This window comes from Pagrus major, chromosome 16, assembly GCF_040436345.1.
Source record: "Pagrus major chromosome 16, Pma_NU_1.0".
Classification (NCBI taxonomy): Eukaryota; Metazoa; Chordata; class Actinopteri; order Spariformes; family Sparidae; genus Pagrus; species Pagrus major.
Genome location: NC_133230.1, coordinates 15,715,241 through 15,730,427, shown reverse-complemented (window position 1 = coordinate 15,730,427; position 15,187 = coordinate 15,715,241). Strand labels below are relative to the sequence as shown.

The following is a 15,187-nucleotide window of genomic DNA, read 5'->3' as shown; positions in this document are numbered from 1 at the left end:
TGAACTCATTTTTAAAATACAAAAACGTGAAATAATTATCGGTTATCGTTATCGACTGAAAAAATCCATATCGTGCATCCCTACTGTATATATTTGACTCTTAATTACTCCTGTGTCTCATTCTCCTTCTCTGTTTATATCTTCTTTATATCTAGAGTGGGATATTTTTATTCTAGAAGGAACTGCTGTAGCACATCCAGTTTCCCCCTCGGGATAAATGAAATATTTCTGATTCTGATTCTGATTCTGAAAGAGAGACAATATTAATGAGAGAGAAGATTCTTCCCTGAAGTCATTATGCACTGGTAGGCGAAATGTTGAAGATGTAATTTCAACGCATTTAACGTTTAATGTAAAATGTCATAAATATGGAACTATATAGGCTGTGAGTTACCAACAAGGAGCCTCCAGGACATCGTAATGTGAATTGTTTTATACATTAATATATAATAAGACATCGTACAAAAGTACTGACAGCATTACAGTTGCAAAGTGCATATAGGAAATATACAGATACAGTACACCTTCATATAAAGTGCCTGTCAGCTTGATTTTAGAGCATGTGTTTGTGTGCAGGACTCGTGCAGAAATGTCCACTGAAGAGGTAATGTGCTAAAGTTTTATTCACATTACATTTAGTCACATTCACGACTTCCTTCCTCACTGAGTATAATCTGATGTGTCCCTGGAAGTTACTATAGCAACAGGCGACCAAATGAAAAACACCATTATCTTGAATAAAATTACACATTTCTCTGGGTTTGAACATTGTTGGAAACGTTTGGGATGATTCATTTACATTTTAATGCGGAAAAATGTTACATATTACAACTTTAAGATAAGGTGTCATATATAAACTAGTGGGCCCTTAATGTGTTTCAGCATTGTGTATCTGTGGTTTCCTCTGAGTACTGTGGTTTCCTCTGAGTACTGTGGTTTCCAGACATTTTGTGAATTGTTGACTCTACATTTGAGTGTAAATGGTTGTATGACTGTAGAAAGTATGCATTATGTAACCTTGCATATGACAAGTAGGTATGGAAAAAAGATGGATGTTCATTTATTGCCTCATTCAGGACTTTCATTTATAAATCACCTTTCTATTTACAGCATTCTTCTCATATGTAACATTGTTATAAGCATTAAGCAGATGTTACACATTTACCGTCCACAAATGTGATCCGAAGAATGATACAAACAAATCTGTTATTTTATTGGGGACAATTAGCTCGCAGCTAACTTAACATCTGCTGACCCTGGTCAGGTAGGCAAAAAAACAACCACAAAACAAAATCAATCAAGGTACAAATGTTCATGTACAAGATAATATTTTTATTTCTGTTTGGTTAAATCTCATGCGCAGACTTCCCTCCTCACTCTCTGACTGTCCCACAATTCATAGCGACAGGCGACAAAATGAAAACTGACCGGGCGGCTGTGGCTCAGGGGTAGAGCCAGCATCTTGTTATCGGAAGGTCTGGTTCAATTCCCCTGGTCTGCATGTCGAAGTGTCCTTGGGCAAGATAGTGAACCCCAAACTGCTCCTGATGTGCTGGTCAGCACCTTACATGGTAGCCACCGGCATCAGTGTACGAATGTATGAATTACTGTATGTTGCTTTGGACAAAAGCATCTGCTAAATGCCATAAAATGTAATAAAAAAGTACCTTATTTTGGGGCATTTAAGTGAAAACCCATTCGAAAAGCCTATCGACCGGATGTGCAAAAATGTTAACCGATTTCTGTGTTTTACGACCACAAACTACACCACTCTATAAGAAAAAAGCCCTAACCTACTCACAAATACTCATCATCGCACTCTGCAGCCATGACTGTGTTTTCTATCTTTTTCTCCCTCCCTTCTGCTGTCACAGGGCTGGTAGTTTAGCGACGGTCCCCGGCGGCAGACATCACGGCTCGTACAGCCCAGGGGAGGAGGGATGGAGCGGAGATGGACAGGGAGGGAGACACCGGCTTACGACGTCAAAGGAGTACAGACACACACACACAGGGAGAGGGAGAGGAGAGGACGAGCAACCAGACTGCCAATTCCCTCCGGGTCTACTGAAGGAAATTCATCTCTCACAGCACTCCTCGTTCAGCACAGCTAGAGGGACATTTGTTTATTTTTATGATTTTTTTTTTTTACACCAGGTTGATTTGAGATTTACGGAGCCTCTGTCAGGAAAAGAGCAGGGACAAAAAAAAAAAAAAAAAACCCACAACAACAAGCAGATCTTAGAAAAACACGCTCATGCCGAATAAAGGACCGTCGCTGGATGTTACTTGTGTTGTTATAGGGGGGGTGCAGGCCTAACTTGTTACAGGATTTCAAAGACGCTCTTCCAGACAAATGAACTGAATAATTGAGATCCAATAACTAAATAACAGCGGGGGGAGAGGAAGACAAGGCATCCAGTGAATACGCCGATTCTTTGCCACGAACAGCACCACAGGTATGATTTTTGTTTTATTTTATTTTTTTAACTCTTTGTTGTTTTTTTTCTGGTGAAACATCATCAGGTCATTGTTGTTGTCACCCGTGTCTTGACAAAGAGCGCAGGTCTCCAGCTGTGTTGACTGACACACTGTCATGTAGGGGCTCGATATATATATATATATAAATATATAAATATATAGGCGGCCTAGACCGGATTCAGTGCATGAAGGATTGTGTGTACTATTATTGACTACAATATCACATGTATTTTTAAATCATTTTTTTTAAATGTCATTCAGAGGGAATATATTGTGGATGTGCTGCTATGATTCGTCATTTCTGAGCCCTCTTGCTCATGTACAGCCAAGAATATGGAAGTTACGAGATCATAATTTCATTATTTCATTTATTTTTTTGGCAATTTATCAGATTTTTTGTGTGTGTCTTATGCAAATAAAAACACACACATGCGAATGTGCCTCCGGCTTCTTCAATCATGTCAAAAAAATGTGTGTAATTGCATGAAATCATCTGTAAAATAGAATTATATCACCACTCCTGCAGAATTTATAGCACTTTCAGCTCTCACAGTATATCTGTTGCAGCTTATAGTAGCCTTAGGTTACTTAGTAAGAATTTAATATATTAATATCTTAATCTACATTATAATTAAAGTGGTACTAATGTGTTTTATTGTAAAATCTGAGATATAACTCCTCGAATGGGAACACCATGTCTCTAAGGGTGTAAAAACTATAATTTCAGCCTCCCATTCCCACTGAGCGCTCCCATCTGCACCTCCATCCCTGGCCTCCTGTTTGCACCTCCTGTGCAGTGTGAATTTAAGCCCGCAGGCTCCTGTCTGCTCCTCCTGACCGCCTCCTCTACTCTCTCTCTCTCTCTGTGTGTGTGTCTGTGTGTTATTATTCCTCCCCAGACTTCTCAATGAAGGAGCCTGACGCAATCAAGCTCTTCATCGGGCAGATACCCCGAAACCTGGAGGAGAAGGACCTGAAGCCCATCTTCGAGCAGTTCGGCAAGATCTATGAGTTGACGGTGATCAAGGACAAATACACAGGGATGCACAAAGGTGAGGCTGGTATTTTGTCTCAGGGAGCTCGTATGGGGGGTGAATGTTGTTTATTTAGTATTATTTTGTTGGAAGATGGTGATGGTCATGGCATTAGTTGCTCTTAAACAGTATGTCCTCCAGTCAGAAATTAAAGAAACCAAATGTAACTTCTCAGAGAAAGATAGTTGATTGTTTAGTCTCATTCCCAGATCGTCAAATACTAACGCTTTGGGTTGGCAGCTCAGGCTGGACGCAAACCCAAAGCGTCAGTTTGAGGTTCAACTAGTCCTCATTTTGTCTCCCTGGAGCCTCTTTAAGAACTCCTGTGAGAGGCCACAGCCTGATGTTTAGCTCCATTGATCTAAAAAAGAAATCTGATTCACAGTTTCTGAATAATTTAGACAAAGACTGACTAAAATATTGATCATCCTTGACTCAAACCTTTAAATATAAGGTAGCGACTCACACTAAATGCTTTTAAATTCAACATAATTCCATTCGCCTTGCTGGAATTGGATTTTTGACATCAAGGCAAACCTTTGGAGCAGAACTGGGTAAACTATTTATGTCAGGGCTGCACAGATGTTCGAGTTGGCCCACCAGATGTTTCTACCGAAATAAATAAACTTTATAAGTAAAATATGAATTGCTGTTTATGCCGTTTTATTTCTTGTGAGGTAAAAATCCGACCTAAGATCCCTAATTATTATTTATCATTCTTCACAAGAGTGAGACTTTGTCCAAGGAAGTTTATAGCACCCTTAAGACACAAGGTTTTACAGAGAGACACAGATTTGCATTAACAAAAGACAGTAAGAAAATGTTAAACCTGCATTTGAAAGACAACAAAAACAAACAAAGCAAATGAAAAGATACAGATTTAAAACAAAAAGGTATGAACCTGCTTATTTGAAAGCCACAGTAAAGAGTAATGTTTTAAGGAAGTCAGTAAATCAAGGGAGGGATCCCAGTTGTTCAGAAGCCCTGAGAGACCAGTTTAAAGAAATAAGAAGTTAAGAAACTTAGAAAGATTTTCCCTTCATCTGTTCTTAAGTCAAAAAGATGACAACTAGAAAATGGATCGCCAGAGTTTTATTTAATTTTTGCCTGTCTGGGCTTCTGTATACAGTCCTATTTTGCATCTTAACAACACAATCAGTGTGCGCTTTTGGCCCGTGGTTTACAATTAAGTTTTTAATTTCGCCCCTCGAAGGGAATAAGTTTGTGTATCCCTCATTTATGTAAATTGTAAAAGGTAATATCCTTTTTAAAATTTTAAGAGCACAGTATTATATTTTTAAGCCTCCCGCCTGACGACTGACTGTCATTAATAAATATTACATTTATAGTTAATTAAACTTAAGTGAATAGTTATTTCAATGAAATGCTTTAAAAACATTTATAAGGCAAATGATTATTGTAAAACTGCAACTGATGTTTATGTTACTTTATAATTTTTTTGTAAATGGTTAATAAATACTGCGTAGTTCATCTGTAAACATTATCTTGATGGCGGTTATAAAGTTGAAACTGATGTTTGCAAACCTTTACATGTTTAATAAATGGTTTATAAAGCATTTCATTGTTTGTTGACTGTGACTATAAATGTATTAGCGATGATTATTATAAAGTGTTACCAGACAAACTTTTAGATTAATAGTCAATACACTCTTGAACCTTTGAACCTACTTTAAACACTAACTCTATATAACCATATAACGACAATATGAACGCGGAAACAGTAAAAATATTGTTGAAACACAAATGAAATGAAAATTATGTTCATGAAACGCCCCGGTGCATGATGGGAGGTTTCCCTTCACGCCTACCTCTGGACCCTACATTTAAAAATCATTCACTTTAAGAGAAAATGAGTCATTAATTGCTGTTGGAATTTAAAAAATAAATATATCCTTGAATGAAAAGCAGAGTAAAATGTTGCACAGCACTCTCCATTCTCAAACGGTCATAACCAGAAAAGTAGTTGTCTCAGATCAATCTCACAAAAAGTATTTTGTCAGCCCATAATTGGCTTCATGTGGCGATATCAGTCAATTTGTAGGAGTAAGTGTCACCCACTGCTACTACAGGCTTTCTCATATTTTGTAAGTAAAGTCTCAACACACTCGAAATCCTGTTTGACAGATGGACTAAAGCTGGTTAAAGTGATCTGAGCTAAACAATGATCTTCGCTGTCGTCTCTAATGCAAATCTGAGCGCCGAAAACAAAGGCTTTTATGAATCAGTCATTTGGGAGACGTATAGGCCAGGTGGTATCAGTTCTCTAACACCTATAACACCTATTCTGCATAATTTTACATATTCATGATTTGTGGGAGCTCTAAAGGTTAATGGAGGCCTTTCTCTATTATGTGGGGCTGCATACATTTTGCTTGACCAGCATGATATTAAATACCCATTCAGACTGCTTGTGTCTGAACAGTCTCCAGGTATTATGATTTAATAATCCCAGAGATCTCTACTGGGAGACTATTTCCCTAAATGTTTTTATTTTATTTTCTGCCTCTGTTTCATGCATATTAATAATGATGGCCTGATTAAAGGAGGGATGCATTTTTTAGAGATTTTAAACACACACTGCTGACCCAGAACAGTTGTCAAACAGAACCTACGCACATGTATGAAATGGCAGATTTATAACAGGACAATAATCTCTGGACGCATGTTACTGCCTGCAGACCTTTCGGGACAAATAGCCAGTTAAGATTGAAGGATAAGTTCACCCAACAAAACATTTCTGGAGCTTCACAGCAAAACAGCGCTGCAGCATTTTCCTGAACAACTGAAGTAGATGGGGACTTGTTTTACAAAACATAAAATGGCTTCCAAGTGTCTGGAAGCCCTGAGATCCAAAATTGATTTGAGAGAACGTTATTTACACACTTTTTTTTAAGCTGAAATCTTCACTGTAGCCGCTAAGCTAAAAGCATGAGCGTGTACCCCGTTTGAAGTAGGTGCAAGAGCTTGACTGCACATCGAGGGTGTCAATAACGTCTTTTCTTATCAGTTCTGGTTGTCTGGACTTCAAGAGACTTGGATTACGCCGGACTGGCTGTATGGAGCCATTTTTATTGGTTGTTTTTTTTTACATTTTAAAACATCTACTTCAGTTGCTTAGGAGAATGCTACAACGCTATTGTGCTGTGAAGCTCCAGAAACGTTTTGTTGACTACTAAACTTCACACGATTTTTCATCAGCATGAGGGTAAAGGCTTGTTTATGCTCCCTTTACATACGACAATAGATACGTCCGTTTCAAACGATATAACCGTCAGTGCCCGCAATACTCCCATGCGTCCGTCATGTTGGCATGAATATTAAGCTTTACAGCCACTAGAGGGCGCAACATGGGCCGACACTTTTCCTTCGCGATTCCCGTCCAATCTCCTCCCAGCTGTTTTGTGGTGACGAAGTAACAACATACATAACCTATCCTCAGAAAGTTCTGTCATTTTTAAACCTTCCTCCTCATGTCCTGTGGTCGTGTCTCGCTGGAACTATTGGCTACACTGGTACTGCTCTGTTGGTCCGTATCCGTAAGCTTTCAGAAAACTTGCAAAAATGCGGATGAAATGGAAGGAGAGTACGGACAGAAGGCTCCGTCTGTATATATAACGTTGAGCATAAATGAGGCTTGAGTAGGTAACGGCTGAATTAAAATTTTTGGGTGAACTTGTCCTTTAATCTTAACTAGCTATTTGTCCTGAAGGCTTGCAGGCAGAAACATGCTTCTTCAGTTTATTGTCCTTTTTGGGTGAACTTATCCTTCAAGCTCCTGACATTATATACATCAAACACACGTGTACTTATTATAACATTGATTGTCTTTGTCTCCAGGATGTGCCTTCCTCACATATTGTGCGCGTGAGTCCGCCCTCAAAGCCCAGAATGCACTGCACGAGCAGAAGACACTACCGGGGGTGAGTGTGTTGTCTCTCTTTACGAGCTCCTCAACAGCTCATGTGTATATATAAAACAGGAGCAGAATAACTGGCATGCTAGGCTATCTGACGCACGAGGACACACAGTGACACAGGAACGTTAACCGAGTTTGACATGCGGGCCTGACTTCCCCCTTCAGCTGATATGCTCCAATAAAGGTCAGAGGCTGCTCTCCCTCTTATGTTTCATATGTGATGCATCCAGACATATCCATCCAGTTAAGGCATGAGTCATCTTGCAACATGTCACGGGTCGAAAGAGACAGCTATGAGGCTCGCTGCTGGAGTGACTTTGCCAGTTCTTATTCTCTCTGATGTTTCTCTTCCTTTCTTTGTCTCCGTCATTCTCCCCCCCCCTCTCTCTCCCTCCCTCCCTCCTCTCCTCTCTTTCCATCCACCTCTCCCTCTGAATTCTAATCAAAGTTAAACCTAGCTTTATTAGCATAGCCAGGCAGCAGGTGTGCTGCCAAATGACATTTCCAGAACTAAATATGACATGACAGCCGCGTCTCTATAATAACCGACTATATGAGAGACAAGGCGACAAGGCAAGGAATTACTGAGACAGAGTGTGCTTGCAGACTTGCTGCTGCTTCCTCTTTTGTTAACAAGGCTTCACCCCTGTTTCCTTTCGGTTATTTTTGTTGAAATCTACATCATTCACTTCTTTGTTTTCAGAGGGTTGAGCAATGAAGGGATGCACCAAAAGATTATTTTCAGTGTCAATCAATCGGTCAATCTTGTAACTGTTTAGTCTGTGAAGGCTCACAACAAGTTAGCCACGATGATCTAGTCAAATTTGTTGTTGTTTTTTCTCCTACAGAGCGTCCAAAACCGAAGATATTCAATTAAATATCACAAAAGACAACAAGCTGGTATTTTAAAAAAAAATGTTAGCAGCGTTTATCAACAGGAATGTATCGTTTTAGTCATTTCTGAAGCAAAAATTCAAAACATTCTCTGGTTCCAGCTTCTCAAATGTGAGGATTTTCTGCTTTTTTTGTCTCATGTGGTAGAAAACAGAATATCTTTGCGTTTGAGGCACTTGATGGACATACTTCACTATTTTTTGTGCATTTCTAGACAACGCAATCAAGTACTTAGCCACCATGATGATGTAGTATTAAATATATAAGAAGACTAAGAAAACAAGCTAATATTCACAAATTCATTGATAATATTCAAAATGTGGCTTTTTACTAAAAAAATTGCAAAGATTATTGGATTAATCAAGCAGGCGATCGACAGAAGAATCATTAAACTGCTTTTTGAATAATCATCTGAGTCATTTTTCATGGAAAAATGCAAAACATTCTCTGGTACCAGCTTCTCAGAATATGAGGATTTTCTGCTTTTCTTTGTCTGATGTGGTAGAAAACTGAATATGTTTGAGTTTTAGGACAAAGGAGCAAATCGCTGTCGATTTTGGTAAATCATGATGAGCACTTCTCACTGTTTTGGGACATGTTGAGACAACACAATGAAGTTCTTTGCCACCACAATGATGTAGGCAAATTGCTTGTTTTTCTCCTACCATTTGTCCCAAATCTGTATATATATATATATTCAATATTCAATTAAATATTATAGAAGACAAAGAAAACAAGCTAATATTCACACTGGAAGCTGAAACCGGATATCTTTTGGCATTTGCTCATGAAACTATTTTTGATTTTGATAAAAACAAAACATTCTCTGGTTCCAGCTCCTTATAATGTGAGGATTAGCTGCTTTTCTTTGTGTCATGTGGTAGAAAACTGAATATCTTTGAGTTTTAGGCTGTTTTTAGGACAAAACAAGATGTTGCCATGGACTTTGGTTAATCTTGATGGACAGTTTTCACACATTTTGGACATTTTTAGACAACACAGTTACAGTCTTAGCTGCCACAATGATGTAGGCAATTTGCTTGTTTTTCTCCTCCCAAACGTCCCAAATGTTCAATTAAACATTATAGAAGACTAAGAAAACAAGCTAATATCCAGATATGTTTTGGCATTTTGCTCATAAAGCTATTTTTGATTTCGAAATGTGCAAAACATTTTCTGGTTCCAGCCTCTCAAAATGTGAGAATTTGCTGCTTTTCTTTGTCTCATGTGGAGGAAAACTGAATATCTTCGAGTTTTATGCTGTTTTTAGGGCAAAACAAGAAGTCATCATGGACTTGATGGGCATTTTTCACTATTATTTGGCATTTTTAGACAACACAATGAATCCATTACCAAAAATAATCATTAGCGGAAACCCTAAAGTAGATACTGGCATCAACCTTCACGTTTTGAGAAGCTTGAGCTGGCAAATATTTAGATTTTTTTCTTAATAAATAACTACTTGATTATCAAAAGTGTTAACGCTTGACATATTGATTGTCTTCAGCACCAGAACATTGTTGTAAGGGCAGGCAGGGGGTTATTGTGGGACGTGGAGACAGTTTGAAGGGGCAGGCTGGTATTACGGCGGCGACAAAAGAAATCCCATTGTTAGCGTGACAGTAGCGTGACCTTTCCTGACCTCTCGTAGGGGATCAGCAGGGCCCAATGCCCCATGGCTAAAGTCCTCTCCCCCCTGTGTTTCTACCCCAGCGGCTCTCCCCCCTTACAACCTCTTACCTCTAAGCTGTGTGGAACAAGCTAAAACCTCCTGTGTCCCCTCAATCCTCCCCTCACCCTCCCCCCTCCCTTGCCAAAAGAAGAAAAAAAAAGACAAAAACCATCTTATTAGCTCCACACACGCCCACGCGGACGAGAACTGCTTCCCACCCCTGCTACCAGCTGTGGTGTAATTGTCATCTAATTGCACCTGCACTGCCTAAGAATAATTAACTTTGGCATCTCGTGGCCGGGGTGATACAAAAGAAATAACATGAAAGCAATTATAGGACTGAGGGGAGAAAGCTCGACTGAAAGCACACCTGAATGTAGAGAAAGCTGAAGGATGTCATTAACACTCAACGCCGCTTCTTTTTTTTTTTTTATATAGCATTTCTCTTCTCTGGGTCGGTCTTTTTCTTTCTCCTTGCTATTTTACTGATTTTTTTTTCTAACAATGGGAAAGAAGAAAGAAAAAGAAGTCAGGCAGGGGCGAACAGATGGTTGTTTCAGAGTGGCACCTGGCCTTGTGTTTAATTTCAGGTGAGAGAGTCCGTCTCTAAGCGAGAGGGGGAGGAAGAGTGTCAAAAGCACATTCAGCCGAAAGCGAGGAAAGAAAGAAAGTGAGAGAATGGTTATGGAGTTAGGGAGGGGAGACAGGAGCAAATACACCAGATTCACGCCAAGAGGATGTGTTGGAAATGGAGGTTGGGTAGAGAAAAGATTCACTCCTGAGCTGCAGTCGCGTTCAATCCTACTTGGACATCTTGTACTCTTGTCCCCTCTGTTCTTATCCCTTTATCTCTGTACTGTCTCGGGCCAGTGTGTCTGGCCAAGTCAGCTGTTGTGAGGCTCATAGAGACAATAACGCCATGTTAAAAGAAGCCATTTTACGAAGGCAACATCTGAAACTAGATTTATATTCTAACAAAAATAACTGTTAAATGAGCCAAATGATTGAATCTGCTTACTATTTGCAGTTGAAATTAATCAGAGCTGAAATTTGATGTCAGCAACTGTTTTCATAATCTATGAAGTGTTCAAGAAGAAATGTTACAAATTCACTTGTTCCATCTCTTTTTTAAGTATATATATTCTGGTTTTCTTAGTCTTTTGTCCAACCCAATAACCAGAATAAATGTCAGCTAAGTACATTTCTGCAAAACCACAATTAGGTTAAAACGGAGCGTTTCTTTATGTTGCAGCTTAACATTTGTTTGGGGTTCAAATTTCTGTTTCTTTCTTGTCACAATGCTGTTCTTATGCTCCGGTTAGGGTTAGGCACAAAAAACACTTGCGTAGGTTTAAAAAAACATCTTGTTTTGGCTTAAAATGCCTGTTTTGGTCACCATGATCGGTTTGGTTTCCACAAAAATGGCTGGAAATATTCCCAAAATCCACTGGTGTGATTCCAACTGCAGTCGGCCGTTTGGCAGCCTTGTTGGCTGTAATGATGCCTCCACCATCCCGTTATAGCTGTCAAATGTGAACGTGATATGCCACGTTTGCTACAAATGTGAAGCTTGGACATAGCTGTGCTTTGCAGAAACGTTAACTGCTAACATTATATCCTGGTGAGTGAGCTGCTTTTGTGATAGAACACTGATTATCTTTGTGTTTTGACCGTGGGCTCTTGTGATGGGATTTTCTTTTCGTTTTTGTAGTTTTGTCTAATCCTGTTTACACACCAACAAACAAATGGACATGGGTGAAAACATAACCTCATTGGTGGACGTAATAAGTTCTGCATTTTGTGAAATTTGCTTGCTGTCTTAATGAGAGTTAGATGAACAGATTGATACCACTCGTGTCTGCTAAGCTAAGCTAACTGAATGCAGCTTTATATTTAGCCTAGTCACACATTCTGCCTACCATCACCTCTAAACCTTACTATGTAACACTTGATATCTTGTTTGTATAAGAGCCAGGCTAGCTGTTTCCTGCTGTTTCCAGTCTCTATGCTAAGCTAAGCTAAGAGGCTGCAGACTGTAGCATCGTATTTAACCTACAGACATGAAAGTGGTATCAATCTTCTCATCTAACTCCTGGCAAGAAAGCAAATTAGCCTGTTTCCCAAAATGTCAAACTCTTTGTTTGATCGATAAGGAAAAAGATCTGTCAGTCGCAGCTCTGAAGCTCATATCTGCTTCAGTAGAGACGGAGTATATCGCCCCTCATCAACGCTCACTTACCTAAATTAATATTTGCAACAATGACTCACCGTTAATTTTAAATGCAATAAGTACTTAATAACACGACTGTGCCCAAGTGAGAAAGTAGCAGTGTGTGTGTGTGCGGTGTATTATTTGCATGTGCAGCGGGGGGAAGGGAGGGCAGGTGTTCGCACTAACACAGTTTAATGAAGGGTGTGTGTGCTTTTGTGTGTTAAAGTCTGTTTGCTCTTGTGTGCGCGTGTTTCCGCGGAGAGTACACATCGGAAGAGACGAACGGATGGATGAAGGATGGATGGAAGTTTTCATTATATTCTCCTCTCAGGTTTCTTCATTCACTATCTGCCGTGTGTGTGTGTGAGAGAGAGAGAGAGAGAGAGAGAGTAAAATCTGAGCTGCAAGGCCTTCTGTGTTTAAGCCGCCCATACGAGAGGAAGGAGCCGTCTTTGAGTGGAACATCTGACTAAGCCTGACATTTACTCAGCCATAAGGACTCAGACGGAGCAGACAGAGGGGTTTTATCAATAGTCTGAAATAAATGCATATGCTAAATATAGCCCAGGCTTTTTACGCAGGATATGAGATAGGAAGTTGTAGTGCCACAGTGTTGTGCCCTTAATGTGAGAGCAAACGTTCTGCTGCTGAAACACACACCAAGAACAGTCTCTTATATACCTGTTAGCACTGTAGACCTCCCTTTTTTTTAATAGTAACAGATAAACTGACAGTCAGTGGCAAGAAATACAAATTAGATGCTCAGATTTGGTTCACTGAGGCCCTAAAACATGAGCATGTGAGATACTTCATGTATCTGACAATAAGCAGATAAACCAGGGCGTCCATATGTAGCCATGTCTTGATGTCAGTGAGCCGCGGGGATGATGATGATAGCAATTAGCGCGCCTCAGAGCGAATGTGTTCACTTGATGAATATATCTGGAGCTAAGTGTGCATTCATGCGTCGATTCATTTACATATGCATGCATATCAATGTGCGATGCAGGACAGGCGGCAGCGACAAATAAAAAAAAAAAAAGGGCCCGTCCTCTGTACGTCACTCTGGGGCCACTGTAATGATGAATGCAGATTGGATTTATAGAGGTGGTAAATGGGTGTGAACTAGAGAGAAATTGGATAAATGAAGGGAGGGAGGGTGGGGGGAGGGGAGGAAGAGATGAATGAAAGTTTGACATAATGAACAGTGGGTGGCGGTAAGGGTGGAGGGGGTTGGAGGTGCATTGAGGCAGTGTGTTTATCAGCTTAAATACAGACATCTGTTACTGAGAAATAGTGTGTTTTTGGGGGGTAGGGGAGCGTGTGTGCACGTGGCAGTAGAACACACACACACACAAAAAGTGGAAAGAGGCTGTTGTCACAGAACTCATTAGGCTCTTTGAACTGCGCACACACCGGACTACGGTGGAGTTAAAGCATGTAAACCAAGCCTGAATTAAAAGTTCAGAAAAAAAGAAAAGTAGGACATGGGCCCTCTCTGTATACACACACACACACACACACACACACACAGAGAGAGAGAGAGAAACCGGTCCGTGATTCAGTTCTTTCCCCCTTCTGCTCCACTGAGTCGAGTCAAACAACACTTGACATGAATATTTAACAGTCAGAAGAGACAAAACAATTGAGAGTCAACTTGAGTGTTTTTAGAAATTTACTCTTTGATATTCAGTTTCTCCACTTTGAGGGATTTTTCTCGGCCGTCTGACAAAAAGGCTGAATGTCAGCGTGGAGAGCTGTCAGCTTCGTCTTCTTGACACTGGACAGACTAGTGAACCCTGCAGGAGCCGGAGACGACGCAGGGAAGCAGCTTTGACACTGACGACTGGAACATTGATCAGATATTATTGAATTGTACAAGCGTTGCGCCGTCGGTCTCTTTGTGTTTGATTGATTTAGTGACTGGTCGGATTCAGGGAGAAGGTAGAGCTTCTCTCCGCTTTGTGTGCCTGCCCGCCCATGTGTGTGCGCATCTGTGTGTGCATCCACGTGTGGAAACATTAACAGAGCGTACTTGTGCGTCTCTGTTGTTTTGTCCCTGCCTCTGTCGCTTTGTTCCGAGCTCACAATCATCCGCCTCTATTAATCTCCTTCCTCTTTTTTTTGCCTTGTGAATATACCAATTTCCACCTGTGCTTGTTCTTTTCCCCCGGGTGGATTCACAAGTGCGTCCCAGGGTATAAGTGCATTTGTGACGAGGAGGTGGATGGAAGCGACGGAGACGGGAGAGGAACAGAGCATGGAGGGGAGGGGGAGGTGGCAGGTTGATTACGGTCGCAGGTCTCGTTGCCTGGAGACGGCGGGGACCAGGGATGCCAGGTTGCTAGGCGACCGGCACGATGCAATGACCAGCGCTGTGTGATGGAGCGGAGGGGAGGCGAAGACGGAAAATTGTCTTTGTGCCCCCCGCCCCACCCACCTACACACACACCCCCCCCCCCTCACACACACACACACACACACACTCTGCCTCCCTGCTGTAAATGCTCTTGAAAGAGCAGGGGAGATGGTCTCTGCCGATATATTTACCATTCAGAGCGGCTGCTTTTCAGGGCAGACAAGCAGAATGGATGGAAATTGGAGAGAAAACAGGCGACAGAAATGTGTCACCCTCACAACACAGCAGCTATATAGACTTAACAGGTCATAACAGAGGCGAGAAAACATCATCATCAATATGTTTTACTCACTCCGGCTGTAAAATCCACATTTACGTCGCGGTTGTAGATGAAAATGCATCTACGTGGCAGCGAGTGCCACTCCTCTCTGTGTACGGACTGTGATGTTTATGTGGGGGGGGTCATGCATTATGGCGAAAGGGGTCGAGCTGTGATTTGATTGGATAATCTATGGATTTAATATCTCATAATCCTTGCAAAATCCCCCGCGGCATCACAGAGCGAAAAGATTAAATATGTGTAGATGTGTGCTCAGGGACG

At 40.8% G+C, this 15,187-nt stretch overlaps 1 protein-coding gene across 1 annotated transcript in view; it reads left to right on the top strand.

Moving 5' to 3' along the window:
- Window positions 1-3,385: 3,385 nt before the first annotated feature.
- LOC141010393 (CUGBP Elav-like family member 3) overlaps window positions 3,386-15,187 on the top strand; it is a 28,747-nt gene continuing 16,945 nt past the window's right edge. The window contains exons 1-2 of the mRNA XM_073483339.1: window positions 3,386-3,530; window positions 7,371-7,453. Coding sequence (XP_073339440.1) covers window positions 3,386-3,530; window positions 7,371-7,453 — 228 coding nt within the window. The remainder of the gene's footprint in view (window positions 3,531-7,370; window positions 7,454-15,187) is intronic.